Source organism: Festucalex cinctus, chromosome 8, assembly GCF_051991245.1.
Source record: "Festucalex cinctus isolate MCC-2025b chromosome 8, RoL_Fcin_1.0, whole genome shotgun sequence".
In the NCBI taxonomy this organism is placed as follows: Eukaryota; Metazoa; Chordata; class Actinopteri; order Syngnathiformes; family Syngnathidae; genus Festucalex; species Festucalex cinctus.
The window spans coordinates 19,771,328-19,797,832 of record NC_135418.1 but is presented as its reverse complement, the minus strand read 5'-3'; the positions used below and the strand labels follow the sequence as shown (position 1 = coordinate 19,797,832).

At 39.4% G+C, this 26,505-nt stretch overlaps 4 protein-coding genes across 7 annotated transcripts; all 4 read right to left on the bottom strand.

The window, feature by feature from the left end:
• Window positions 1-1,106: 1,106 nt before the first annotated feature.
• Window positions 1,107-5,473, bottom strand: fblim1 (filamin binding LIM protein 1). Of its 2 annotated transcripts, XM_077530670.1 has the most exons (9): window positions 5,388-5,473; window positions 4,703-4,798; window positions 3,639-3,896; window positions 3,250-3,437; window positions 2,721-2,805; window positions 2,481-2,650; window positions 1,994-2,166; window positions 1,742-1,859; window positions 1,107-1,658 (listed from the first exon to the last, which is right to left on the bottom strand). In XM_077530670.1, the coding sequence occupies exons 2-9, from the start codon at window positions 4,716-4,718 to the stop codon at window positions 1,554-1,556; spliced, it is 1,113 nt and encodes a 370-aa protein (XP_077386796.1). In that variant the 5' UTR covers window positions 4,719-4,798; window positions 5,388-5,473; the 3' UTR covers window positions 1,107-1,553. The 2 variants fall into 2 exon arrangements, with proteins under 2 accessions (XP_077386796.1, XP_077386797.1); XM_077530671.1 differs by lacking the exons at window positions 4,703-4,798; window positions 5,388-5,473 and adding an exon at window positions 4,445-4,655.
• Window positions 5,474-5,922: 449 nt separating this feature from the next.
• On the bottom strand, window positions 5,923-9,697 carry LOC144024416 (transmembrane protein 82-like). The gene is made up of 6 exons (XM_077530672.1): window positions 9,506-9,697; window positions 9,339-9,411; window positions 7,965-8,151; window positions 7,474-7,891; window positions 6,384-6,568; window positions 5,923-6,069 (listed from the first exon to the last, which is right to left on the bottom strand). The coding sequence occupies exons 1-6, from the start codon at window positions 9,576-9,578 to the stop codon at window positions 6,004-6,006; spliced, it is 1,002 nt and encodes a 333-aa protein (XP_077386798.1). The 5' UTR covers window positions 9,579-9,697; the 3' UTR covers window positions 5,923-6,003.
• Window positions 9,698-9,852: 155 nt separating this feature from the next.
• On the bottom strand, window positions 9,853-14,940 carry slc25a34 (solute carrier family 25 member 34). Its single transcript, XM_077530632.1, has 6 exons — window positions 14,809-14,940; window positions 13,365-14,001; window positions 12,758-12,823; window positions 11,890-12,042; window positions 11,662-11,799; window positions 9,853-11,336 (listed from the first exon to the last, which is right to left on the bottom strand). The coding sequence occupies exons 2-6, from the start codon at window positions 13,779-13,781 to the stop codon at window positions 11,148-11,150; spliced, it is 963 nt and encodes a 320-aa protein (XP_077386758.1). The 5' UTR covers window positions 13,782-14,001; window positions 14,809-14,940; the 3' UTR covers window positions 9,853-11,147.
• A 1,323-nt stretch (window positions 14,941-16,263) lies between these two features.
• Window positions 16,264-24,807, bottom strand: fbxo42 (F-box protein 42). 3 transcript variants are annotated; one of them, XM_077529117.1, is made up of 10 exons: window positions 23,814-24,807; window positions 22,223-22,502; window positions 22,013-22,129; window positions 20,290-20,424; window positions 19,569-19,722; window positions 19,385-19,495; window positions 19,187-19,283; window positions 19,062-19,118; window positions 18,839-18,955; window positions 16,264-17,807 (listed from the first exon to the last, which is right to left on the bottom strand). In XM_077529117.1, the coding sequence occupies exons 2-10, from the start codon at window positions 22,494-22,496 to the stop codon at window positions 16,755-16,757; spliced, it is 2,115 nt and encodes a 704-aa protein (XP_077385243.1). In that variant the 5' UTR covers window positions 22,497-22,502; window positions 23,814-24,807; the 3' UTR covers window positions 16,264-16,754. The 3 variants fall into 3 exon arrangements, with proteins under 3 accessions (XP_077385243.1, XP_077385241.1, XP_077385242.1); XM_077529115.1 differs by having other exon boundaries at window positions 24,033-24,803; XM_077529116.1 differs by lacking the exon at window positions 23,814-24,807 and having other exon boundaries at window positions 22,223-23,802.
• Between the last annotated feature and the right edge of the window lie 1,698 nt (window positions 24,808-26,505).

Genomic DNA, 26,505 nt, shown 5'->3' with positions numbered 1-26,505 from the left:
AACAAACTATTTTATTTTAGCACACAATTTAGAAAGAGACTACTTCAGGTGAAAGGTTATTGTTGGCAATTGTTTCTGCAAAACTGTTTTTAATCTATTATGCCAATTCAAACTGCAAAAAAACAAAAAAAATTGTAAAGAAAAGCACATATTTCAAACAATCAAACAAGCATCTTCGTGAGATGCTAATAAATTCAATAAAGACACTAAAAGTGCTGCATGAGACGTTATCAACAATTTCAAGTTGGAACCTCACCATAAAAAACAACATGTATAGTCATTAATGATGAATATAGCTGTCTTTATACTTGTATCATTTGCTCATTTCTCATACTTTATTTTCCCAAACTTGTGCACCTTTGACCTTTTCATACGCTTTTATAAGCACATCTAACTTTTCCTGTTATTTCACAAGACCCCCACCTGGTATCTCCTCTATGGAGGGCAATTCCACAAGAGGGTGCAAATTCACCATACAAATGCAAATGATTGTCATGTCATCCATTACACAATAGAAAACCATTTCACAGAGCAATTTTTGTTTATTTTTTACTCACTAATGCTGCTCTGTGGAGCCTGCACATGCCAGAAACCACCACTGACTAGAATAACAATAGAAAGGAGACAATGCAGGTTTTGTACTGTCCTTTAAAAATGTGTAAAATGTAATGTAATTTAATTGTTTAACTTCTGCTATCTAGTTGAAGGGCATTTAATTGTTTGCCTGTGCCATGTATCGCTGGCATATAGATAGCGATAGATGGACAAAGATACATTATTTAGATTAAATCAATAATTACAGGTACTTTTTGGACCTAGTGAAATTGGATAATTTCCTATGGCACAACTTACATCTCATGGCACATAACTACCGGTACATCTCTGTGTATTCCAAACAGAAATGTAAACAAAATATGTTTGTTCTTATTGCCATTTTACATGAATAGAAGTAAATTATGACAATTTGTTAGCATTTGCATTTGTCTTTTTGTGTTGATCAACATGAAATGCAATCCAACAGGTTTACATTCAATTTGTGTCTAAGTAAAGTTGTGTCAGCTATGTGTGCATCAAATATAGTATTTGTCACAGTCAAAGTCAACAAATTAAGGACACTGTTTGTTTGTTTTTTATGCAATCTTGGTTACATAAAATTGTAGATATACTTGATTTTGATAACAAGACAACAAATTCTGACATTCTCCTGTCGTCAAACAAAAAAGTCACAGTTCAAAATCATTTTGTATGTTTAACTCCTGGTCGGGAAGAAGATTAGTGGGAATAATTCAATATGTGGTATTATGTATCTTTTTGGTAACGATAGAGATCACATTGTATAATTGAAAAACACATTGAGATGTATCCTATTTTCTCTTACCGTACATACAAGCCTCAAATATAGTCTGATGTTCAAGTACTTTACTGCCTGTTTAAACATTAAACAACACATTTTAACACCTAAATTATCACCTAATCGCTGAATCGTGAGATTATTGGTATCAAGGCAAGATATTGTCGTTCGTTACTCTGCGATTCCCACGTCGGCTTTACTATTAGTTTGTTGTAGCTGAATATTTTTGACTGCAAGGAAGACAAAGCCTTTTCCCATCCAAAGAATAGCAGTCCTCCTTCTCCAGTGAGAATTTGAAGTGACAAACCTGAAAGGAAAAAAAAAATGAATTGACAACAGCTTGATAACACACATGAGTTTGTATCAACTTTGTAGTGATTATGTCAATACCTCACATCTGTAGCAATCTTTGTGGAAGGTGCGTCCATCACTTTCAATGTGTCCTGGAATAGTCCCGTCATTGTCCATAATTAGCTGGTTACAGGCATTGCACGTCTTAGCAAACTTCCTTAAAACAAATAAATCAAAAGGAAACATTAAACGAGGAACATCCACTTCCCAAAACGTAGCAAATGTGTAAAGATGTAATCCATCAGTACGTAAGCACGGAAAACCTACAGTTTTTGGCCCTTATTGTCATACCTGCCATAGTCCAGATGGCAGTAGACTTCTCCAGTATCTGCCTGGACAAAATTTTCAAGTGGCTGTTTACATGTTACGCAGGTAAAACAAGTAGGATGATACACTCGCTGGAGGGCCCGAATTCGTTGCACTCTTATCTTTTCGCCACACGACCAGCAAATGTCAAGACTGTTCTGCAAGATAGAATAATACAGTTTGTTATATGCAGTTAAAGATTTTTGTTGTTGTCGTCGTTTGTTTTGTTTTGAAGATGGTGCATTTATGTGTTTTAATTGTCTCATTTTACTTGTAAAGCAACTGTATTCCTTACAATCCTGCCTTGCAAACTATGTAATAGTTTTTGGGCAAATCGCATAAAAAGAAATTTTTTAAAGACATTTTGCAAACACTTTAAAGGTTTTTTGATGGTGTCTGGGACGGAAAAAAAAATCAGTTAAAAATGTGAACCTTACAGGTTCCGCTGCACGTACTGAAAACCCGTTTTTACCTCATAGCACGTTTCACATTCAGGGACTTCTCCTTTGTCGTAGAACGTTTTTCCAGCCAGAGGGCAACGACAAGTCCTGCAGTTGAAGCAGCCTTTATGGTAAATCCTCTCCAAAGCGCTTAACGCTGGTTCAGTAAAAAGTATGGGCTTCTGACATAATCCACACAAGCCTGCATTGCATGCAAAGTAAAGAATTACAATACATGCATCATCAATGCCTCAGAGATTTAAAAAAATTACCTCTGCTCTCACTGGGATTATCTTCATGGACCCCATTTGGCTGTTTATTTGCATTCTTCCCACTAGATGGTGCTCGTTTTACCACCTGAAAAACAAAACACATACAGTGTCAGTATTTAATGTACCGTAAAATGTAACAAAACTGGTCACAACATGTAATACTGTACAGCTTCATGCTCTGCTAAAATACAAGTGCTTACCTTTACACATAATGCTCAGTACTGATTTATCTCTAGTATGGTGTTGTAAAACCGTGTTGCAACATGCTAATATTTTATAACCGGTGCTTCCTGCCAACTTCGTTGCAGCCACGTCATTGGTGTATTGATGGAACAAGCAGTTCCTCATCTAATCCAGACATGTACCATGGAATGTTCTTTATTTGCAAAGGGAATGGTACTGTTTGCTATAACAGTATTTGAAAAAGACTTTCTCCATTGGAATTTTGTTTAGAACCAAGTACAATGATTGGGGGCATTTAAAGCATCAATCAACATCAGGAATTGTTGTCACTTAATGGAAAAGTTACCTCTTTGTTAGGAGGTGGCGGCTGGGGCGAAGTTGGAGCGCGTGAGACAGGTTTCTGGGCAGGAGGAGGTGATGGTGTTGGCAGTGGTTCCGGGGGGTATGAAGGCAACTCGGCAGGAGGGGAAGGAGGAGGAGGAAGAGGAGGCGAAGGTGAAGCAAGAGGAGGAGGTGAGAAGACATCTGTTGAGCCTGGAAGGTAAAATAGAATAATTTTCTATCAATAAATTCATCAGTCAGATTTTTTACATCTTCACCAATTGCATAGTAAATGCTTAAAATACTACAAATCAAAGTATTTATTAAGTTAACAATCAGAGTGGATAAATGAACTGCCTTTCTGTTAACTAATGGTTCATGCGTATGTACATCAAACCATTTTGTCCCAAATACCTGCAATATCCCTGGTGTCATTTTCCCACATTCCCTTGTTGTGTCCCGACTGGACGGCTGCACGGCTCTCAGACCCTGAGGGCCTTTGGGGAAGCTCTTCAGTTGCAGAGCTATGAGATCCTGAGCTCCTTTGGGAAGGCCCTGCATGCACCCAACCCTTTTTGTTCCCACCTTGTTGCTTGGCCTTGGTTTGGTGAGGAGTTGCCAAGGTGATGAAGACAGAGGACACTTTCCTGCTTGAATCTGCTGACGTCATGGCTGGGGAAAAACACATTCATGGTCAGCATGAAGGTCATATGAGCAACTGGAATTAAATGTACTGAGATGGATTTCTGAATAAAGCTTATTATAACGCTGACACACAAAACACTCTACATTTATTCAATATCTTTTTTTATACATTGAGTTGTTATCTGCGGATGTTGAAAAAAGTCACAATACTATTTTGAGAAGTAGAGATTAATAAGTATTTTATAAAATGTAGAGCGTACTAAAAATAAAAAGTCGTCAGAAAACAAATAAATACTTAAGTAAAGTACAGTTACGTGACTTCAGTTCAGTAACAAAATATTTGTAATTTGTTACTTCCCACAACTGTCGTTTTCACTGAATGGAAAACTGGATAGAGAACTTGCAGCTAATCCAAAAACAGCACTACTAGGATTATGAGACAATTATACATTCATAATTGAATCAATACTCTGTATTAGATATTAATATACAGCATACTACAAAAAAAAGATCAATATTGTTCAACTGCTGTTTGTATCTAGCTTCCACTGGCACCTAAAAAAAGATGTCATTACCTGACAGGTGAAGTAATTTAGCTTTCTGTCTGCTTTCCTCGTATGCGTGTCAACAGCACTGCGTTACTTCTCGATTTTTCTTGGCGGACTTCACTCAGAAGAGGGCGATTATATCTACAAAAAGCCACTCCTTGTTTACTTCCTACCTGTACTCTTGTTCATCCACCCTCCTCCTCCCTTTCTGTCTCTGGCTGGCAACATCACTTCCGTTGTAACCGTAAAAGGTAAACTGGAAGTCTTAGGGAAGATATTACGTACATGCCTGTCCATCCATTTCTACTGCTTATCTCAATCAACGTCACGGGGAAGCTGAAGGCTATGCCAGCGTGGGGTACACCTTGAACTATCACCTGTCTGTCACAGAGCATGATGGAAAATATTAGTGATAGACCGATATGTTTTTTTCAAGGCCGATACCGATACAGATTATTTGTAGTCAAGTTGGCCGATAGCCGATATTTCAAGCCGATATTCATTTGCAGTAAAATGGGGAGGGGGGGGATTCTTTCAAACTATATATAATTTCTCACTGAGTAACAAATTCATGTGAATGTAGCTCATTTGGGGTTTTTGTTAGGGTTCGTAAAAACGTTTCAAAAAGATTTCCGCCGTGAAAAATTGTGTGAATATGTTCCAAATGTGTTTACGACAAATAAAAACTGACTGCGAACATCTTACAAATCCTGATGAAAACCCCAAATTCGCTACGTTCGCAAGTATCCCCTGCTCAGTGAGCTTTATCGGCCTTCAGATTCAAAACATGGCCGATGCCGATATTTGTCAAAATGCTAAATATCGGCGCCGATAATCGGCCGGGGCCGATTATCGGTCTATCCCTAGAAAATATTCACAATAAAAACATGGTATAAAAATACAATTGTAAGATTTAGCTGCCTTTATTTATAAGATATTTGTACATTTAAGTATACTTGGTTAAAGATACTTGTCATTGAAGAAAAAAGGTTCACTATTTGAGCCAAGCTGCGTCATGGACTGTAAAGAGAAATTAAGGCAATGCTTTCATAATGCACACGTCCACCTTTTTATGAACGCTAGTGTCATATGATAACCTTTCTATGGTAGAGACACAAAGTCATATCTTTATGCTATCTTTTGGCACGTCCCAGGGCTTTTCCATGCTGCAACTTCAAATTATTTCCCCGCATCACATCATTTATACTGCCTCTCTTTTTACACAATAGTACCATATACTGATGAACCCATTTTTTGGTAGCTTTAACTCTACATTATTGGTAGTTTTGACCTTGTTAGGTCAAAATCTTGACACAATGTGCTTGGTCAAATCTTGGGTCTATATAGCCCAGCATTGACTTGCGTTGGGTTAGCCATTTCATCCAATTTGGGTTAATTTTAAACCAGCAGTTTTAGTTAGGATGTGTAGGTTTTCCCCAGGTACCCTGGCTTCCTCCCACGTTCCAAAACATGCATGTGAGATCCATTAAATCATTCATATCGGTGTTCATGTGAGTATGAAAGTGTTTTTATCAATGTCACTGGGTGAAAAACAGTTCAGGATGTAAACCATTTCTGGCACAAAGTCAGTTGGGCTCATCCGTGATCCTGGAGCTTTGTCCATATTTGGTCATGTTGGTGTCCTCTTCTTCCTATAAAAGGGAGATATGTCCATATTAGGGATTGGCGTTTGACTGCATTTCCTTGAAGCAATGGGGTAAAATAACAGATTTAGCCATAGCGATTATTGATCTTCTTTAGACAGCAAACTAGTTGAGACTGACTAAACAGCACCTCTACTGGTTGCAACCTTGTAGTGCACTTCTTTGTATAGTTTCCCACATTTGGGATAAGGACCCAAAATTTAGCTAATAATTTGATATTTAAACACTCTAGTCTCTAGAAGCCCTGATTTAGGTGATAAATACAGTAGATTGCATACAAATTAGAGCTTTTTCGTATAGACCTTTAACGCAAGATGCAGCAAGTCTTGAGAAAACAGGAGACAGACGGCTTCTCCCAGGAAAGTGACGAGGACTTGGAGGACGTCAGACCAGTTTCCCATTGTCAGCATCAGCACCAACAGGGCCCCCAGGCGCAGCACGACCGTGTGCAAGAGGGCCTCTGCGCTCATCTGACGTTGTTGGTCCTCTGAGTAAAATGAAAGGAAATATGAATTTAGGCTTGATAAACCAGTGGGTCTCAAATTGTATGTGTATGCCGTCAACAACATATGTTATGTGTTTAAAAAAAAAAAAAAAAGTAGTGATTCATTACATATGAGGCTCAGCACACCAAAAAAGCTGACTATTAAAACAATTACTATTCTCTAGCTAAGCTTTGGGCCAATTAAAAAGCTTGAGTCAAAAGTTTCCAACATATCAATAAATCACTACTTTTGCAGTGCATAAATAGGCTTTGTTCAGCTCAAGTAAGCTCATGTCTCTGTCACTGTATTTATTTATTTTTATCAAAATTATTCCACTCATGTCTTGTCTCATAGCGGGATTTATACTTGCTAGTCCATTTTTGGAAAAATATTCACCAAAAATTGCTAAATTGGTAACATTTCTCCTCTCTGTTCGCAGCCAAGTTGTTAGTGAATATATCAAGTTGCTTTCTACTCAACAGAACCAAAATATTTAGATAACTGAATGGAGAAAATTCTATTTCGAATCACTACTGCCACGTGTGGCCGAAAAACGAAACTGCACACTCCCTTCTCAAGAACATAATGTCACATTCACATGACTTGACCACAGACAGAGGGCGGCAAATTCGAACCCGAATCCAGAGTACACATTGTGAACAGCTAAGGTGTTAATCTGCTAATTAGAAGATGGTTCAGTCACAAATTATCAAATAAAAAGGCTACTGTGGATATATTTTTAGACAAATTCCTCCACTGGGCAGTTATAAATGTTCAAAAATAATTTCCATGGCATTTTAAGGGTTCAAAAAAATTCCGTCCTGGACCCAAAAAGTAAAAAAATAAAATAAAAAAAAATAAAAAAAAATCCCTGTTCTAAAAGAGCAAAACCTTCCCTGATCCCCACCTTGATTATAGACCACTAGCATCGTGTAACAAAGCGTGAGAGGAGTCCAAAACTTGAGCGCATCCTTCTGGGATAGGAAGTGGTCATAAACTGTGGCGAAGGAGGCCACCACTGCCACCGCAAAGACCAAGACAACCAGTCTCTGCAGAAATGCCAGCAGGGTGTGTCCTGAGGACAGGAGGGTGATACACCTCCCACAGTAGCGCTCGGTACTGTGTAACGGATAGAGTCGGGCCACGTGACTCCACAAAGATTTGCACCAGCCTGCCAGCGTCCAACTGAAGGCGGCCGCCAGGAACAAGCTCAGGGAGCTGTGCGGCGCTCCCTGATGAAGAAAGTACAGAGTACAGGTGATGCTGCAACCAAGGGAAAAATGGCACTGGGTGAGGAGAAGTCCTAGGCCTCTGCCACCAGCATCCTGAAAAAAAAAAAAAAAGTATGTTAGAATCCATCCTTAACTGGTAATACGATTTCTGCTTGTTTTGACTCACCATTCGTGCTGATACCCAAGCAGAGATGGCTCGCAGGGAAAATTCCAGAACTATCAGAGAAGAAACACGCGGGCCAACCAGAGACAAGAGGCCAGTCAAAGTCCAGAAGTGGACTACTGATCTCCAATTGGCGCTGAGGTGGATTTTTGATGACGGTGTCTTCTCCTTGCACTCTGATTCAGAATCACTGCTCAGAAAGATAAAAGAATGTTGTAACTCCTTTGCCTCATCTGACCATGTACAAGAAGGGTGTCCAAACTTTTTCTTCCAAGGCCATAAAAAAAAAAAAATAATTTTAAATATAAAAAATGAATAGAAAATAAATAAATAAATAAATAAATAAATAAATTCATTAATTAATAATAATAATAATAATAATAATAATAATAATAATAATAATAATAATAATAATAATAATAATAATAATAATATAACTAGACTAAGTGCAATTTCTGGAGAAATTGTGTTGGAATGCTGAAAGCTAAATGCTCATAGCTGAATGTTAAGATTTGAATGCATGTGGAATGCTTATGAAGTAGATTAAGAGATAAATTATGAAATTATGACCTCCTGGTTACTGGACAAAGCACTTTACCAACTGTGTCACCGAGCAGTATCAGACACCTGGTAATGATGATAAGTTATATGTATGGAAGTGGGCGTAGAAAGTTAAATGTCTGTCCCATTGAAAATGAACGTGGAAAAGTTGATATTTAACGTTAAATTGTGCGAATACTGTAAGTTATGTGGAATCAGACGATTTAAACCCCGGGAGGCATGAATTTTTGAACCTAGTTGAAATCTGAACGGTGTAAATCGGAAGTATTGTGTGGGAGTTGTTACACGGCAAAAAAGTGTGGAGAATAAAAATCACAATAACATATGTGGGAATGCTTCAGCATTCCCACAATAATAATAATAATCATAAATAAAAAATAAAAAATATTTAACACATTAAAACCAATTAATTAACTAAAAATATGCAAAACAATAATATATTGTTTCTACATTGTATGGCCTACTGGTAGTCCCGAAAGTCCCTGTACATGCCCTTTTTTTTCTTTCCTATTTTGTTTCAGTTTTTATTCATATGTGAAGCCATCAGTGTTTAATTCATTCTGAAGTACCGAATGATGCGTGATTGGTGGAAAACAAGGAAGTAAAGATAAGACACATTCCTTCTTGTTCCGTTCTCCTGCCTTGCCACCCAGTGTAGAAAGAAAGAAGTACTGTACAGTGCAGGCATTGACAGTTGAGTTGATTTACATGCTGCAGGCCACTAAAAGCACACGACAGGCTGCAAAAAGCCCCAGGCAGTAATTTGGACATCCCTGATGTACAGCAATGACCATTTTCTGTTGCAACAAAACTCACCTGCACATTTGAGTGAAATAGTAAACTCTCATCAGGCTGCACAGCACTGATATTCCACAAGCAGCTACAACACCTTTAAAACACAAACACCAATAACATGTTTACATACATTTGAAATAAAACATTGAGTGCCATATTTTACCCACGAGTCCATACTATCAACTCACCTTGAAAAAAGCAGTCAATTGGATTGGATTCAATAGGAAGGATCTCCAGGATCCAAAAGAACGGGAAAAACATTTTTGTGTTTCCCTTGTGTATTATTACTACAACGATGACATTAGTTTGACAAACTGCCTGTTTATGGTGGATTCCCGTAAGCCAAGCCTCTGGCTAAATATTAAGTGGATCTCCCCGGTGGCTGCTGATCATTGTGAACACGACTGACACTGAGTTCCAAAGGTCAAAAGTGATTTAACTGTGATTGTCAGTGTAATCAACGCGTGATGAAAGAGGCTGAAAATCCCCTCAAATCAAAACCCTGATTAGCAATAGGAAGCAATCAGACTCAAGCTGTGTCATTTAAAATGTTTAATCTACAATGTCAGGCAGATCACTTTTTATAACAAAGAAACATTTATTGAATGATAAACATGATTGATTTATTTACAGTGGTTGAAAAGGCCTCCTCAAAATATCTGTTGAAAAGATCATCAAACTAAGGCAATCTGGTGCAGTACACACAAAGTGTTATTTAATACAGAAATCACCACTATATTTCTTAAAACACTTAGTTTTTTCAATGTACTTTAGAAACAAAATGTACTTAAGACCAAGACTATTTTTAATTATTTATACTAGAGAGCCAATGATCTAAATGCATAGTTGATTATCATAATTATATTGGACTTCAAGTTAGATTTGATTATAATTATGCAAGACGTTACCAAGATCCTTTCAAAAACATGTTCCCTAAAAAAAATGTTTCAATCAAATTTAAATGTAGATATTTTATCCTCAAAATCTGTTAATACAACTTCTTAAAAGTTCCTGTAAAGTAAAAATAAATACTGTACGTCTTGTAAATTTGACAACCACCCTAACAAATTTGACTGATTAAAACTAAGTATTTAAAATTAGGCTTTAAAATCGTGAAAAAAGAAGTCATTCTCTACAACACCAAAAGCATATCTGCTGAACACGCTCAAAACCACGCCCCACTCAACAGTCAATCAAATAACATTTCAATTATTATAGTTAGAATTTGAGCAGTGAAAATATTACCATCAGCATCTACTGGCTGGAACATATCCCACTAGCTCATAGCAAGGATTTTCCACGCGGTGACAACGAGGCGTTCTACAGTGGTCAGGCCAGGACACAGCCCCTGTACAAGCACAGACGGTCAAGTCGGACTGTTTAATTTATTTATTTTCCCCATTTCTTCTTCAGTTTTTTTTTTCCCTATGCGACAAGCACACACTTATGGCAAACAATGAGGCACTCTAAAAATTGTTGAAGTAAATGACGTTTTTCTATAGTGGGGGGGAGAGTGTTACCAAATTCCTTAATTCACTTTAAAGGAGTTTTAATTTGATACTTTCTTGTGTCATTTCCAGCCAAAAGATACCCATTCTATAAAGAAAAATAAAAACACTTTAAGACCAAATTTGGTATAAATAATTAGGGGATTTCGGTAACTGTTTTACTCATTATTAACATTTAGAATGCCCGCAATGTTCATGGTTGGTCAAGTAGTTCTTTTGTTAATCCTTCTTAACATCCTGCCTGGAACATTTGTTCTCAAAGGAGTTCCAAGTTCATAGTCTGAACAATATTGCAGAATTTTCTGCATACATTCGGGTGGATTCAGCCCTGCCCTTGGGCCTGCCTGTTTTTCACAGCTTGTTGCCTCATCAGATCCCAGAATAGCATACTGAGAACTGTGTGTGGAGCCAAGCGCAGAAACACTGGGCCCATCCCTTTGTACAGACCGAGCAGGCCTTCAGCTTGGCACACCTTCAGCATGCAATCCGAAAAACCATTGTAGAGGCGTCCCTAAAAGAAAAATTGTGAGGGGAGGGGGGAAAAAAAACATCATCCAAAGCTTATGTTTATACAGTGGAACCTCCAAAGCTGCTGTAACTATGAAGTTGACCTATTGTTTGGATTTTTTGTGATTCCATCGGAACAATACTAGTATCAATATAAGATGCTGATATTCACTTGACACTGTAACTGTAAACTAAAGTTAATATGTTTGACAATGCTGACAATTGCAATGGATTATCTATGGGGAAAAATAAATATCTGAACCGTCATCCAAGAATAGCTCGTATTCAAACTCATCCGTTCCGTTGTAAATGTCAAGCCTTCAACCCACCCTGTGACACTCATCCACTGGCTGATTGTAGAGGCGTGTACTAATGACATCAAAGGGTGTCATGGTAATCGCCACGGCAACCCCGCTGATGCTGGCCGCGATCAAAGCCACAAGCCAGTTGGCTCCCGGACTAAACCACTGTGAAGACAAAATGGAAAAAGGTTTGCAGCAGCTGCTCAATCACGTGCATCTGAATATGGCAGCCGTTTATGGCGGCGGCTACTGTACCTGGGAATGCAAAACCCACTCCTTGGAAGAGGTAAAGGTTGCCAGTTGAGCAGCTGAACCAACCATGACGCGAGGCACGGCCCCGTTCACACCCCTCCAGAGTCCAATCAAACCTTCGTTTCTATAGATGGTAACAAAGGCATCAGACACTCCCTGAAAAAAAAAAAAAAAAAAAAAAAAATCAGCAGGGAATTTAGAATTGTGTTTCCACAGCGTCTTCGAGTTTTCGGTAATTAATTCAAATGAGTTTGATTGAGTCCAGCCGATGTAAAAACAACGCTCCCAAATTTGACCAATCAGCCGTGGCCATTGCAGCCCGCCCCCTCAAAGTTCCTGCCTGGCTCAGCAAGACCTTGCTGCTGAGATAGTACTTGGATGCCCCCTGGTAACTGGTGTTGGTGGAAAAACACCCAAAATGAATTTTACCAAGGTAAACTGAAAAGTTCTCCAGAAGTTCCGGCGGTGGAAAAACGCTTATTCACAACAAAATCAACATTCACATCTATTGATTATTTAGAGTCCAGTTGAACTAAGAAACATATTTCGAGATCCAGGCTACGGGTGGAAGGACCCTGCATTGTAACACTGGCACATAGTTGCGATACATTAGCCCATCTATGCCATTTCTCATGTGTTAGCATTAAGCTAACGACAAAGCCAACGAACAGAAAAGTTACGTGATTGTTTTACACACACAAAGTCCAAGTTAAAAATCTGTTGACGCTATGTGCTGAGGTGTTTCTTTCCCAAATCTCACACAAGAATATTAGTCTATTCGTTTGCTTACACAGAGCATTTTCATTTTATTTAGTCATTTGGTTCCATGTATCAAACAACGGAATCGGACACTTAAATATGTTGGTCGTACCACATGGTTATGCTGATGGCCCACTGCTATCGCTTCTACTGTTTGAGCCTGCAGATGTGTCTTCACCTATAAAGGAAACAGAAAATATCACCCTTTATTCACTTTTATGGACAGATTCAGATTGGACAACTCTACATCGATACAGTGAATTTTAAAGTCTACACTACTCCTGTTCAAATGCCAGATTTTCATAATTTGGGAAAATTAGACGATACAATACGGTAAATCATTGCAAAACTTACAACTTGGGTTGCTTCAGTGAAAATGGTTGGGAGTGAATAAGTTAATGTTCTTACAATTACAGTAAAATCATTTAGAGGATTCAATATTCAGAAAATAATCCTCAAACAGAATTTTAAGGACTTTATCAATGAGCCACGTGGTTGTTTATCAAATAAACTATATATATTTTTATATCTTGACTGACCTGACCTTTGGCTGTTAATTAACGTGTTGCTGTTGTTGTGCCTGTCAAACATCCGAATACAAGAGCGTAATCTCATCAGGTTGGGATCCTGTTATCTACTCAAGTCACATTTCAACACATTGCAACACAATGACCAACATCAACAATATCCAAATAGGGAAAGAAAGTTTCTTATCTTACCAGGTAGGCAGGAGAGGCAATGAATGCCCCAAGCGCCCCGGCCCCCGCCCCTGAAAGGACGCTTCCTCCATGATACGACGTGATGCCCAGAGCTTCGCAGTAGGAATAGCAGCCCAGCCTCACGCCGTTCATCACCCCCTGGTAGATCAAGCCGACGGAAAGCCCCTTCTGGAGGCCCCGGAGCCCGTCTGTGCGGCCCACCACCCAAAGGGCCTGGAGGACGCCGCGGTAGTGCCTCTGGTAGGTGCCTCGCGCACGCAGCTCTCCCTGAAGCTGCAGTCGGGTCTTTACCACTTCTAAAGGGTTGGTGAAGACACAGGCAGCGCAGCAGGCCAGGGCACCCAAGGCGAAGTCCAGAGGTGGGGGCGGCGAGGGGGCAAAAATGGCTTGAGGCACAGGTGACACAGTGGACACCATGATGGGGAAAGGCTACTAAATTTGTGTGAGGAAATTTGCAAAAGGACACTAGTTATGTCTCAGAGGAGACTGTCACACTTTGGCCTTTGAGATATCAGTCATCGACTGGAACATGGAAGCCGGAAAAAAATCGTTATCAACCTTTTTGCATGTCTGACATGTCACATGCCACTCTACTATGTAAAATGGCTTCCTTCTCGTCTATCAAGGGTGGCATCATCTGGAACAAAAGAATGCATCGATTTTAAAGTCAAACTCAAAACTTAAACGTTTGTCGGTTGCTGTTACTGTGAATTCATATAAAAGCATAATGACCTCACCCTATTACAGTATTACATAAACACAATAAATTGACAAATCCATAACTAGTTAGTTCAGTGTTAGTTCAATTATTGTTCAATTTATTTATGTTTTTAATTTAAAACGGGGTTTTGTGACAAGAATACATTACCCCACTATTATCAAAAGTGAAGAACAATTTGTAATTTTGGTGCATATTTTTGAACACCGTACATATGATTTGCTTTTGTAGATTACATAACATGATGACCAGATCTGGAAACTTTGAGTCCAAATAAATTTTCTTGAATCTGACACCAGTGGAATAAATGATTCGGTGCATGAAAAGTGTAAAGTCAAGTTTTTAGTTTATTGCACGCATATTAAACGCCATATTATATTTTTAAAAATCAGTCCAAGTCGTATTTAGTTCATTCACGCATTACATGACACAATAGCAGTATATAGACAATTGTGCTCTGGTCATTGTCATTCAAACAAGTAAACAAACTGCTTTAAACTGACTAAATGCTTCAGTGCTGCATATTAGAAATATGTCATGTTTGAAGTGTAAAAGTCAAATGTTATGAATTGCATTTGCATGGAAGTTGATCTCCTTGTAAATACTGTACTTTTATGAGTCCGTTTTAAGCAAGAAATAACACTGAGTGAAGTGAACACACACCAGTGATGTTTCACTTAAAGTCCTTCAAACTAGCAAACAACCGGATGAATGAATGACACTCACATGATAAAGTGACCCTCTTCGCAATGCTGACTTCAGTCTCACTTGGATGAGTGTTTTGAGTCCGGCTCCATTCTTCCACTCTTGCAATGTAAACATGTGTCCGGAGCACGTTCATTGTCAGTGACTCCGCCCACCGCCCTTGCCGCAGCCAATAGGCACGCGTGCCAGTATGCCACCTCACCAGTCTACCGATTTCCACCAATCAAGTGTCTCGCACGTTCTCCTCAGTGGGGAAAAGGTTACCGATGGTCAGTCGACTAGTCGAGGGTCTCTGTTGAATGGGGGCAGCACTTGGTGCTGACTTAAGGTCAACCTAAACTCATATAAGATTGTGTAACAATATAAGGGTCGCAATTCTGTATTGTAATGAAATTTATTAACCGAAAACATGGGCACATGTTAAAGTCTTATTGTACTGAGGATAAAAAATAATAAAAAAAATTAAAAAAAAAAAAATTGCAAAGGTACAATACAAAATTATGTATTTTTGTGGTACGGTATTTATTTTCCGGAGCCGCTAGATGGCATACTTTCACAAGAATACAATTGTGCATCCATGGAGTACAGTCCTGTACTTGGACACTGCCCCATTTGAAGTTCTGAACACCCGGTAGAAGCCCTTTTTATTTGTGGCACGTTGGCCCTGTTTATTTAAATAAATAAATAAATAAATAAATACGTATAAATACCAGGCTATAAAGTTGGCATTTTAAACTTTGAGTTGTTCCAGAAATCAATAAAGATGTCAAAACAAAAATCTATTTAAAATTTGTAATCAATGACAAGTTGACACATATTTACGATTGTTTTTAAATATTATATAATGTTGAAAGCTGAGGTCATGCGTTTTAAATTGTTGCTTCTATCTGCCCATTTTCTACATCTATTGTCCTCATAGCTGGGCCTAACCTCGCTGATTTATGGCGAGAGACAGGATACACCTTGGACTGGTCACCAGCCATTTCACATTCTATTAGTCTTCAGTTCACTTAAGATGCATGTTTTATGCTACACTGTAAATTCACCAATACAGTAGTGACTATTTTTGATGCATCAAAATTCTTACAAGTGGCAGTTTTTGTGATAGAAATTACAGGAATGAAAAACAACCTATGATCACCATTAAAACACTTTTAATCCATTAAAATAAAATTCACTAATCAATAAAACAGTGCTGCATGCAATTGGCTGGCAACCGGTCCTGTGTGTACCCCACCTCTTACCCATTCTGGGATAAGCTTCACCTGTGACCCTAAAGACAAGCTTGACTTAAAATTAGTAAGAGTAATGACTACTTCTCAACTCCTTAGAAAAAGTGGATTTGAAACTGTTGCTTTCACGGTGTGAATAAATTATAAGATTGAACACACACTGCCCAAAACAGTTGTGATGTGATGAGTCTATTACCCAAGTTAAGTACAGAAGACAGACAAAACAAACAAACAAAAAACAAAAAAACACGGAAGCCTTTATTGTTTTACTATGTTTATAGTATAGTGCCACATCTCTCACAACTTTTTACCACCACCGTGCATAAACACGCGCATACACATACATACACGCACACATACAGTTTTCAATGTAAACATTGCAGGCTTAAAGAGTGATACCAAAAGCAAGGTAGTCGTCATTGGTTTCTGTCAACAGCATCGTTGGTTAAGAGTTCAGAAGATGACAGAAGCGGAAATGTTACGGTCTGGTTGATCAGCCTACCAGGAGCTAATAATGTTATGTAGGATCAATGCAGTCAAAAATGACACCTCTCCGCAGTCATGTTTTTAATCAAAGTGTGGCTAAGATAATTCATTTTGCAGAAGCCAGGAGGGAGGAAATTGTGAAGTGGAACATCGAACAGATTCCCCAGAAAAAGGCCTTTACGTGTCAGTTCCCTTGTGTGGTGGCGGGCCGAGCCCCTAGAATCCCAACCCTGGCGTTGAACTTCATTATTACCTCTTTGCACGGACAAAGTACAAGGCGTTTGTCTTAGGGTAGTACTTCACATTCTGCTTCTTGTCCATGAGGCCTCCGAAAATAATAAGCTCCCCTCTGCCCTGCACCACAGTGTGGAGGCTGGTTTCCGGTGGCCCTGTGACTGCAGCGGGGCTCCCGTTTCCATAAACTCGCCACGCCACGGTGCCAGCAGTTTTGGCGCGCGACACATCCAAAACATACATCTGCATCGGCTTGCAATTGATACAGACCGACTGATACAGAGGTTTACCTACGTTCAGACTTTGGGGAGGATGATGGCCGAGGCGCCGGGCGATCGGGGGGATGGCGTGTCCGTCTGCTGCTGCAGCCTGCGGGGGACTGGAGGAGGAGGAAGATGGGGGAGTCCCGGGGGGGCCCGCTCCTGCTCCGCCACTTCCTCCTCCCGGAGAAGCCGCCTGCACTTGAAGGGAAGGGGACGATAGCGAAGACGGTAACGATGAGGAAGATGTGTTTTTGACCGCCTCCAGGCCTCGCCGTAGGGCGGCGGGGGAAACCGCTCCCGGTGGGGTACGCGGGGAGCCCGCAGGGGGCGTGTGCAGGCCGTTAGTGCTGGGCACGTCGGGATGGTGCGCGGCCTCCCAGGTGTAATCTGTCGAGGCGGGCAGATGGGCGCGAAGCGGCGGGGATGCGGCCTGCGCCGGACTGGTCCGCGGCGAAGGGGAGGAGCCGTTCAAGAGCGGCGGATGCGGAGGCAGAGGCGGGCTGTCGGGACATTGCAGGGGAGACGGCTGCTGGGAAGATGGGCTGCCGTCTCTGGCACTTCCTCGGGGTGAAGGGCGGGGCCTCAGCGTGCCCCATCGGCCGTTGACGCAAGGCGCCTCCTCCACAGCGCCCAGGACGACGCCGGCCGCCCCGCTCCGCACGGGAGACTGAGAGCGCAAGGACGACGGTTCCGGGCCTAGGGGGGCGGGTATGGCACTTATGGGGGAGGGGCGAGAGTTAAGACTTGGGCTGAGTGGCGCGCGGCCAGAAGGAGCCTGTGAGAAGACCACCACACACTGGCCCACCTTGAGGGAGAGATGAACAACACACATTGAGACATTGTTTATTTAGGATTTCAGTGAACTTGTGTTTATCACGTCGGTGCGTTGCAGACCCACTAGAATCAGGTGAAAATCTCCAATACAAATGACGGACAGAAACCTTCTTTGCCCGTATATGGTAAATTATTATTTTTTAGCCGAGAAGCTAAGCGCAAGCAAATTAATTTACATCTAATGAAATGCTCGCTGTTTTATTTATTGCGTCACTAATGACTCAGCAATTTCATTTTGTCAAGTAGTAAAGGATTTTTGTATAGTTGGGGGAGTTTGCATAAGCGCAGTCATTAGTAGGGATCTAACGATATCCAAAATCATGATACGACATCACAATATGAAGTCAAGTCATCTTTATTCATATAGCGCTTTCAAAGGTCACGATACGATAATTATCACGATATTGTGGGGATGTTGGCGAGACAATAAGGTCACAATATTGTTAAAAAAAAAAATTAAAAAAGCTCAGATTTTGCTTTTAATATCGTGGCATAACGACGACAATATATTGCGGCAGTTTTAATATCGCAATATCACAATATTGCCGTTAACGTTACATCCCTAGTCATTAGTGAGGTAAAAACTTTTTTTGCGAATTTTTGGCCCCTTCTCCCCCATTTCTAGCATTTCCATTTAGTTTTATTTTTGCATTTCTTGAAAATTAAATGGGTGAATGACCCCACTACTGATGTAGACTGGTAGACTTCTATTTTAATCAATGAATTAGCACATTTTTTAACCATGTCAAATTAGCGATTGAACATAATTGGTGTAGTCTTGGCATTAGTGTACAACGGTATATGATAGGTAAATAATACCAACTTGAACTTAAGTTTTGGGTATGTGAAGCAAGGTACAATTTTGAATTCCTGAAAGGGAGCCATTTTGAAGATTCTGACCAACAGGGATGATACATATATAAAAGGACTACAGTTCTCCTTTTCCACATGCCATAGAATTTACATATTGCATGAACATAAATACTGATTAAAGAGAATTACTCTGCAAGCTGGGTGGCACCAAAGCTCCGGAGCACCGTGGTCCTCGTTTTCCACCTGCAGTTGCTGCCACCTCCACGTGGGTGCGTCCATATGAAGCAGCCAGGCATCCTTGAGGAGCTGTTAACACAGGAAGGAAGGAGATGTAAAGATGTGTAAAGGCTTGAAACAACCACAATGCAACCCACCGGATATCATTTCCATCATGTGACTCAATTATACTTACAGCATTTGGGCCTCCACAACCTCCCAAGATGAGCAGCGTGTGATCATCAATCACGATCTGTCAGAAAAACATCAAATAAACAAACAAACAAACAAACAAAGTACTTTAGTTTTAGGTTTTCCTACCTGTGATTGGCCACCTCGTGGGTGAGGACACGGGCCAGATATGGCTGGTTTGGCCCAGGACCACTGCTCCAGATCCAAAACCCACACATCATTACTCCTAATAAGAACAACTCACGGTTAATAGCCATACAAAAAGGTGTATAAAACACATACTTGGTATTGTAAAATGCACAAATAAATCCATGATGAGAACCATACATTTGCCGTGCTCCTAATGAGCCTCCAAACACCACCATGACATTTCCAATAACAGATGAAGAGTGGCCAGCCATGGGTGGCGGTCCTTGCGTTGTCACAATGCAGTTCCACCTAGGACAGATGGAAAACGTATAAATAAAAACAGACAAAATGTAAACCATTTCAGTCGATTTATTCCCCTGACCAGTTCTTTGAAGGGGAGTAGGTGTGGATTTCATCGAAAAATCTCTCTGGTTGGTGCAATGGATAAGGACTAGGCCTAGTCCAGCCTCCAAACAGCACTAACAGATCTTTATGCATCACGAGAGTTGCTCCAGCTTTAGGAGATGGATATGAGCCTGGACAGAAGAGAGCATTGATTAAACTTTCACTCCAATTTAGTGTGCGGGTCGACATAACAAAGTCACATGAGGGAATGTTTACTGTTATTCTGTGGTTAAGTCTTTGCACATTTTCAGCACTTATCTTCAATCGTGTACAGTATAAAGTATTAAAGAAAAAAAAAAAAATCACATGAACCAATTTTTCTATCCTTTCCGCAGTTCACAAGAGGTGAAAGTAATACTTGTCTGGACCACAGAAAAAAAGTGCCTGGCCATCGCTGACGTCAATCGCTAAAGATAATCTGTGATGGTGACCAATCTCTTGATGTGTGTAATGAGTAGAAATTCAAGCTACCAATGGCACCATCATTTCTTGCGTTTCAACTCAGCAGAGCAAATGCACACAGGATTTCGTGACTTAACCCTCTTGGTCAAGCATGTGACAAAATTTGTTTTTGATAATAGAATTAAACAACAGCATTTCTTTCATGTGCTCCACTTAATTTTTACACTGCTATAGGTTTCACCTCTTGAGGGAACTTTTTTTTTTTTTTTTTTTTTTTTTTATGGGGTAGGCCCTACCTGAAGCTAGAGGCCGAATCCACTCCTTACTGTTCAGGTCCAATCTCCATAGATCATTAAAGGCAGCATTGCAGCTACTCTGGGTGCAGCCCCCAAACACATACATGGACTGGTTTGAGTCATAATAACATGCACCTGCAAAAATAGTGGACATTGAATGAGACTTGAAACAGAAATAGATTTAAAGAGGAAGAGCAAGAAAGAATTTTAACGTATTAAAACTTATACGATTATGAAAAAAAAATATTAATCTCATTTATTTTGTCAATAATTGAAATGACAATTACTAAAACAATCATTTGTTTTTTGGTAAAAAAAATAAAAAATGAACATGTATAAAATATTAAGACAAATAAAATGGTTTGAAACATGGTAATTATGCAAGTTCTTTTAGGACCAAAACAAAAAAACAAAAGGTACAAATATATAAATTCAAGTATGGTTTCCTTGTATAAAAAAAAAGCAATGCATTTGGATTTGACTTGTTTTACACTCACAACAGATCTATGACAATTTATACCATTTAAACAACTGCAATAGTTTGCTCAGGTGCAAATTTTGAACTCAACTAACTATGCTCAATGTAGTATTATTGTAAAACGAAAAGGAAAATAAAAAAATTAAAAAATTAAAAAAATCACATAATTAAAAAAATCTGCATCATAATACAATATTCTTTTTTTAAGATTATGTCAATATGTTTATCATGGAGTGTAATAATTGAAATCGCAACTAAATTTTATTAACTCATTTGCTCCCAAAAACGTACAAATATGTTCTATTTTAAATGTTTTAAGTGTCCCAAAGACGTATTTAGACGTTTTTTTTTTTTTTTTTTGCTAGAGCATACAGAAGGCTTTGATGCAGGCTCTCTCAACTGCAAAGAAAGGTTGACGATATGGTCGTTATTACACAACCTGCCAACAGGTGGTAGCAGAGCAAGGGAGATCAACGGGGGGGGAGTTGAAAAAAAAGCTCAAATACTCGATTTACCAATTCAACAATTCGAATTACCGTAGATTTGTGAATAATGATGAAACTTAGCTATATTCTGATGCTAATTGCTGCAAAAGCGAAACAGATAGAAATATACGTTGTTTTTATCGATGAGAGAGGAGACTTAAATTTTTCTTTTAGTAGGTTCCATATTTTAATAGCAATAGAACACACTGTGGGCCTTGTAAAATATGTCAATATCCAGTAAAAGAGCTGCGAGGGAAGTGGTTGCTTCTGTGAAAATGTCTGGGAGTGAATGAGTTAAATGTCTTTTTTGTTTTTGTTTTGATGCCCTCTACATTTCTTAAAATCAAAAGCATCAACTCTGAAGCGTCAAGAAGCGCCGTGTCAAAAGAAGAATGCGAGAAGGGACAATGACCAGATAAGCAAAGTTACAGGAATTCACAGGACTCCAAAACCAATGTGGAGTGCCAATACTTTATAGACAAGTGTCACAATACCTGTTAATTATTTATCAAAGTCAAAGGTTTTATTACTTTAAGTTTGATATTTGAAACATTTTACTCTTGCATGATTGAACAAATGAAACAGATTCAATATTCATTATTTCAACATTTAAAGCCAGACAAATCCCACTCCATAGTAAATGTTGTTCCACATTTAACCTAGCATTTTATTGCAATACAGACGAGATTTTCATCCACTCAAGCTTCATCCAACACTGAATGATGTGCAATTCATTTGTCATGTTGGAATGTATACTGACTGTGTGAAAAGCGCTGAGTGATTGGCGTTCCTGGATACGGGTATGTTCGACTTTCCCACTGAATGTTTCCCTCCTGGACAGCTCTCATGAAACCATGATAGCACTGATAAGCGACACCTAGGGCAAAAAAAGAAAAGAAAAAAAGTCACTTAACATTTACTGTAAATAGCCATTCTTGTAGGCTGCGTTATTAAAATAAAAATCACATACCTTTAATGAGTCGGTACCACTGCTTGCATACAAGCGCAGCCGTTTTGTGCTCCTGGTAAGGTGATAGGAAGGACAGGATGTACTCAAGGACTTCCTCTGGCAGCTCCATCATGGTTCTCCCTCCAGCTTTGGCACAAGCGTCCATGTTCCCGTCTTCCCGATAGGACCACATCTTCGCTTCAAGGGCCTCGATTATCCCAGCGGGGTCGGCGCCATCGTCCTCTGTGTCCATGGCAACAAAGCATCTGTCATCATGGTTGGTCGTTTGGGACATTATGGTCTGTTGGGACAGAGGAGACAAGATGGCGATACACGTGCTTGGTGATTGATGTTTATTAGGAGGAAAAACCCTACTGCAATTGCGATGTTTGTGGAGGGGTAATCAAAAATATATATGTACCCACAGAGATTCAGAAAATATATGACTATTAACCGGATGCAAAAGTCAGCTCCATAAATATTAGGAAATGGATAAAAACCTTATCCTCAGCTTCATTGTGCAACATATGAGACAAAGATCAACTCGGTGACGAGCAGAGTAGAGAGAAGGAAGCAAACTGCTCATAATGCAAAACATACCACCTAATCAGTGAAGCATGGCGATGACAGTTCCATGGCGTGGCCATGTAAATATTAGACGTTGCATACACATTCATGCAGTCAAGTGACACTGACCACAAGCATACTGCGAAGGCCACCAAACACTTTTTAAAGCAAAGAAGTGGAACGTTATGCAATGACCAAGTCAATCACCTGATCTGAATCCGATTGAACATGCATTTCACATGAAGACAAAACTGAGCGTCACCATGGGGTGAAATTCAGTGTCTGATGGTCTTATGCATTCCAGACTTCAAACTGTAATTGACAGCAAAGAATCGTAAATTAACGCTGTCTCCAGTTCCATTTCACATCCATTGTGGCGGTATTGAGAGCCAAAGAGATGAGAATTGTGTCTATGTCAATTATTTATGGACCTTACTGTGGGTGCACTACAATTTGCGACACCATTATTGAGGTTAGCCTGCCAAATGAATAATACGGAGCTCTTAAAAAAACAAAGTTAGCACTGGTAATCAATCAGGTCTACTATTTCAAGTTCTATACTGTAATTAGATGTACAGATTGCAGGCATCTAGTAGCATATAAAAAGTACAGTACATTCAAAATAAGCCCATTGACAGTCAACAATTTGAACTTTGGAACTCCTTTCTCTGTGCCCTTTGGACATGTTCAGGTTTTAATTGTTTTCATTTGTTGTTTGAGACGGATGGTCCTCTTTGCAAGTCCGCCCACATCCATCCCACTATATGTGGTTAGCAACAACACACATCAAAACAGAAATGTGGTACTCCTTGTTTTTGGCAAATAAAGCAAACAGACTGGCCTGATCGGAGACTGTTGCGGACGTTAAAAAGCAACATTCTGGAGAGTGTCTTTCAAATTACGCGTTTTAATGCTTGTTCCTAGGACTGTTATGCTAACACCGACTGGCTAACCTATCATTAGCATCTTGGCTAACGCCTAGGACTGTTTGGATAACGAAGGGTACGACAGGGTTTTCATTAAAGACACAATCAACAAATAAAACCTTGAAATCACTTCATGGTGCAACAGTCCAACTACTCAACAGTCTCAGCCATACGGAGTAAACGGGTGCTAACTTCCTTGTGTTAATCTGCGCTAACGTTAGCTTCAGCTGAATCTGTACGCTAATTAGCAGGTCCGGCGGACACATCTTTGAGTCGGGCTTTCTTGTGAATGACGCTGTCACTTTCAGCCCTTTCAGCCGCGGAAGCGTCGACATTACCGCCGTTTAAGACGTGCTCCTCCGTGACTGTGGTTTAAAGGTCCGATCGTCCCCGGGTATCAGCTCCGGCGTGTCCTGAGCAGCCTCCAAACGGTCGCCATCTTCCATCTACTAACGGCGTCCTCCGCAGCACTCGAGCTCACAGCGACACTCGGGCGACAGCAGCAGCAGCAGCACCCGCTGGTCGGCTCCACTGGCTGGGTGGGTCCTCCGCCTGTAAGCCCGAGGGGCCGGTCCCAGGCAGGCAAGCATGCGGGTGGGGAGGCGAGGGGGCTCTATAACTACAGTGCAGTACAGTAACAGTACCACCCTTTGACTAAATTATTTTGAAGTCTACTCAACGATACTTTATTTAGAGAACACTTGAAAAATGCAGTTAGAAAGTTGAACTTAATTGTCTGACTGTCCACTTCTCAGTGACTCTTCCAGTCACTCTGTCTCTTATGTTGCAACCAGCTGATGACACTTTTCGAGTGTAGTCATGGGGCAATTTAAACGCATACGTCAGGGCACCATTGTTTCTTGTTAGTTAAAAGCTCATTTACCATCATTCGTTACGAGTTAGTCCAATAGAATAAAAGAAAAATAATAATAATAATAATGTATACTTTTTTAACCTAACTTTCATTTATCCAGGTAAAGAAATCGAGGACAGATTGTCATTGTCAGTGCAAAATAAAAGCAAAATATAGAACGATGTACAGTGTGATATAGTTAAATGTTACATCATAGCTCATGGCGAATAAAAGGTGCAAAATAGGCTAAATGTAAGTGTAGAATAATGTACTTGTACAGCAGTGATTATCAACCAGTGTGATGGGGCACATTATGTACTGTGAGAGCTCTTAACGTTATGAGGGCCACAGGAAGTGATCATATTTAATTTAATTGGTAAGAGATTTATTTAAGATAAATAACGTACACGTATATCTTTGTTTATTTGCAGTAACTTATAGTGATATACACAACATATAAATGATCTTCCATTAGGCAGAAAGTATATAAATGACACGTGATGTCTATCCACTTTTGTACATTTTAAATTACGATATTGGAATGAATTGGGTGAGTTTTATTATTGCTTGTAGATTGCTCCTACGTTGTTTTGGGCAGAAAATTTAAAGATGATCGAGATCGACCATATAAGTAGTGTGGACACTGGGAACTAAGAAGTTGATAAAACAGCTGGAACACTAGGGGTGTTAAAAAAAATCGATTCGGCGATATATTGCGATACTACATCGCGCGATTCTCGAATCGATTCAATAATCGGCAGAATCGATTTTTTTTTATTTTTAGGATTCACACCTTGAGCATGGAAGAATGTTATATGAACGGAACATTAAGCCTTAAGATTTTATTTTAATGCTGTTCAAACATGAAACAGATTACAACCTCTATAAGACTGAAATTTCAGATAAATAAATAATACATTTTCATATAAATCTTACACTCTACAAGCTTACTGATTAGTATTTTCTAAATTTGAATGAAAAAAAATCGCAACAATCGACTTATAAATTCGTATCGGGATTAATCGGTATCGAATCGAATCGTGACCTGTGAATCGTGATACGAATCGAATCGTCAGGTACCAGGCAATTCACACCCCTATGGAACACTATAACTTTTAGGAATAAAACCTCTGCCTCAGTCATCCTGATGAGCACTTGGACCTTCTACAGTACACTATTGTATTTGAACATTTATTGTGGTGGTAGTTGAAGAGCTAAGTTTTTTTTTTTTTTTTTAGGTGTTACGTAGTGTAAAACCACTGTGTCATAGTTCAGTGGTGGTTCTCAACCTTTTTCACTGTAAAATATTTTTTTCAGCCAAGTCCCCCCTCGCCTGCAGTGCAAAGCATTTTTGGTTAAAAAACAGAAAATAATTAAAATAGAGTGTTGGGCTATCATTGTCTGATTATCAATCTCGGTAACTAAAACCTAATAAGTTTAGAACTAAGAAAATAAAATAATTAAATTATGAGAGATTTGTCACCACTAACTGACCTCTTTTGGGGTCACAGCAAAGATCTGTTTTCAAAAATAAATCACTAACTTAATTTTAAATAAAGTTGTGAAATGAGTGACAGGTTATACTAGGTGACATAGAACAGGTTGGGTCGAACCATTCTGATATGGGGAGAATCAGTTTGTTTTTTGTTTTTTGTGTGTGTTTTTTTACGACAATGAAATTAAAACAGTCTACTGAACATAACATTAATTGTACCTCACTATAAAACAAATAGAACTGCTGTACATACTTCAAATCCATGCAAACTTCTGCTCTTGTACATTTACCCCGATGCAGTATTTTAATTACGTTATTTATAGATTAAAATTACACATTATTATTATAATTACTATTATTGTTGTTGCTGTTGTTGTCAACAGTGAAACGTAATTAAATCTTTGCCGTTTACCAAAATAAATGTCATCTGCCGCAGATTGGCCTAATTTGGAGTACAGTACAG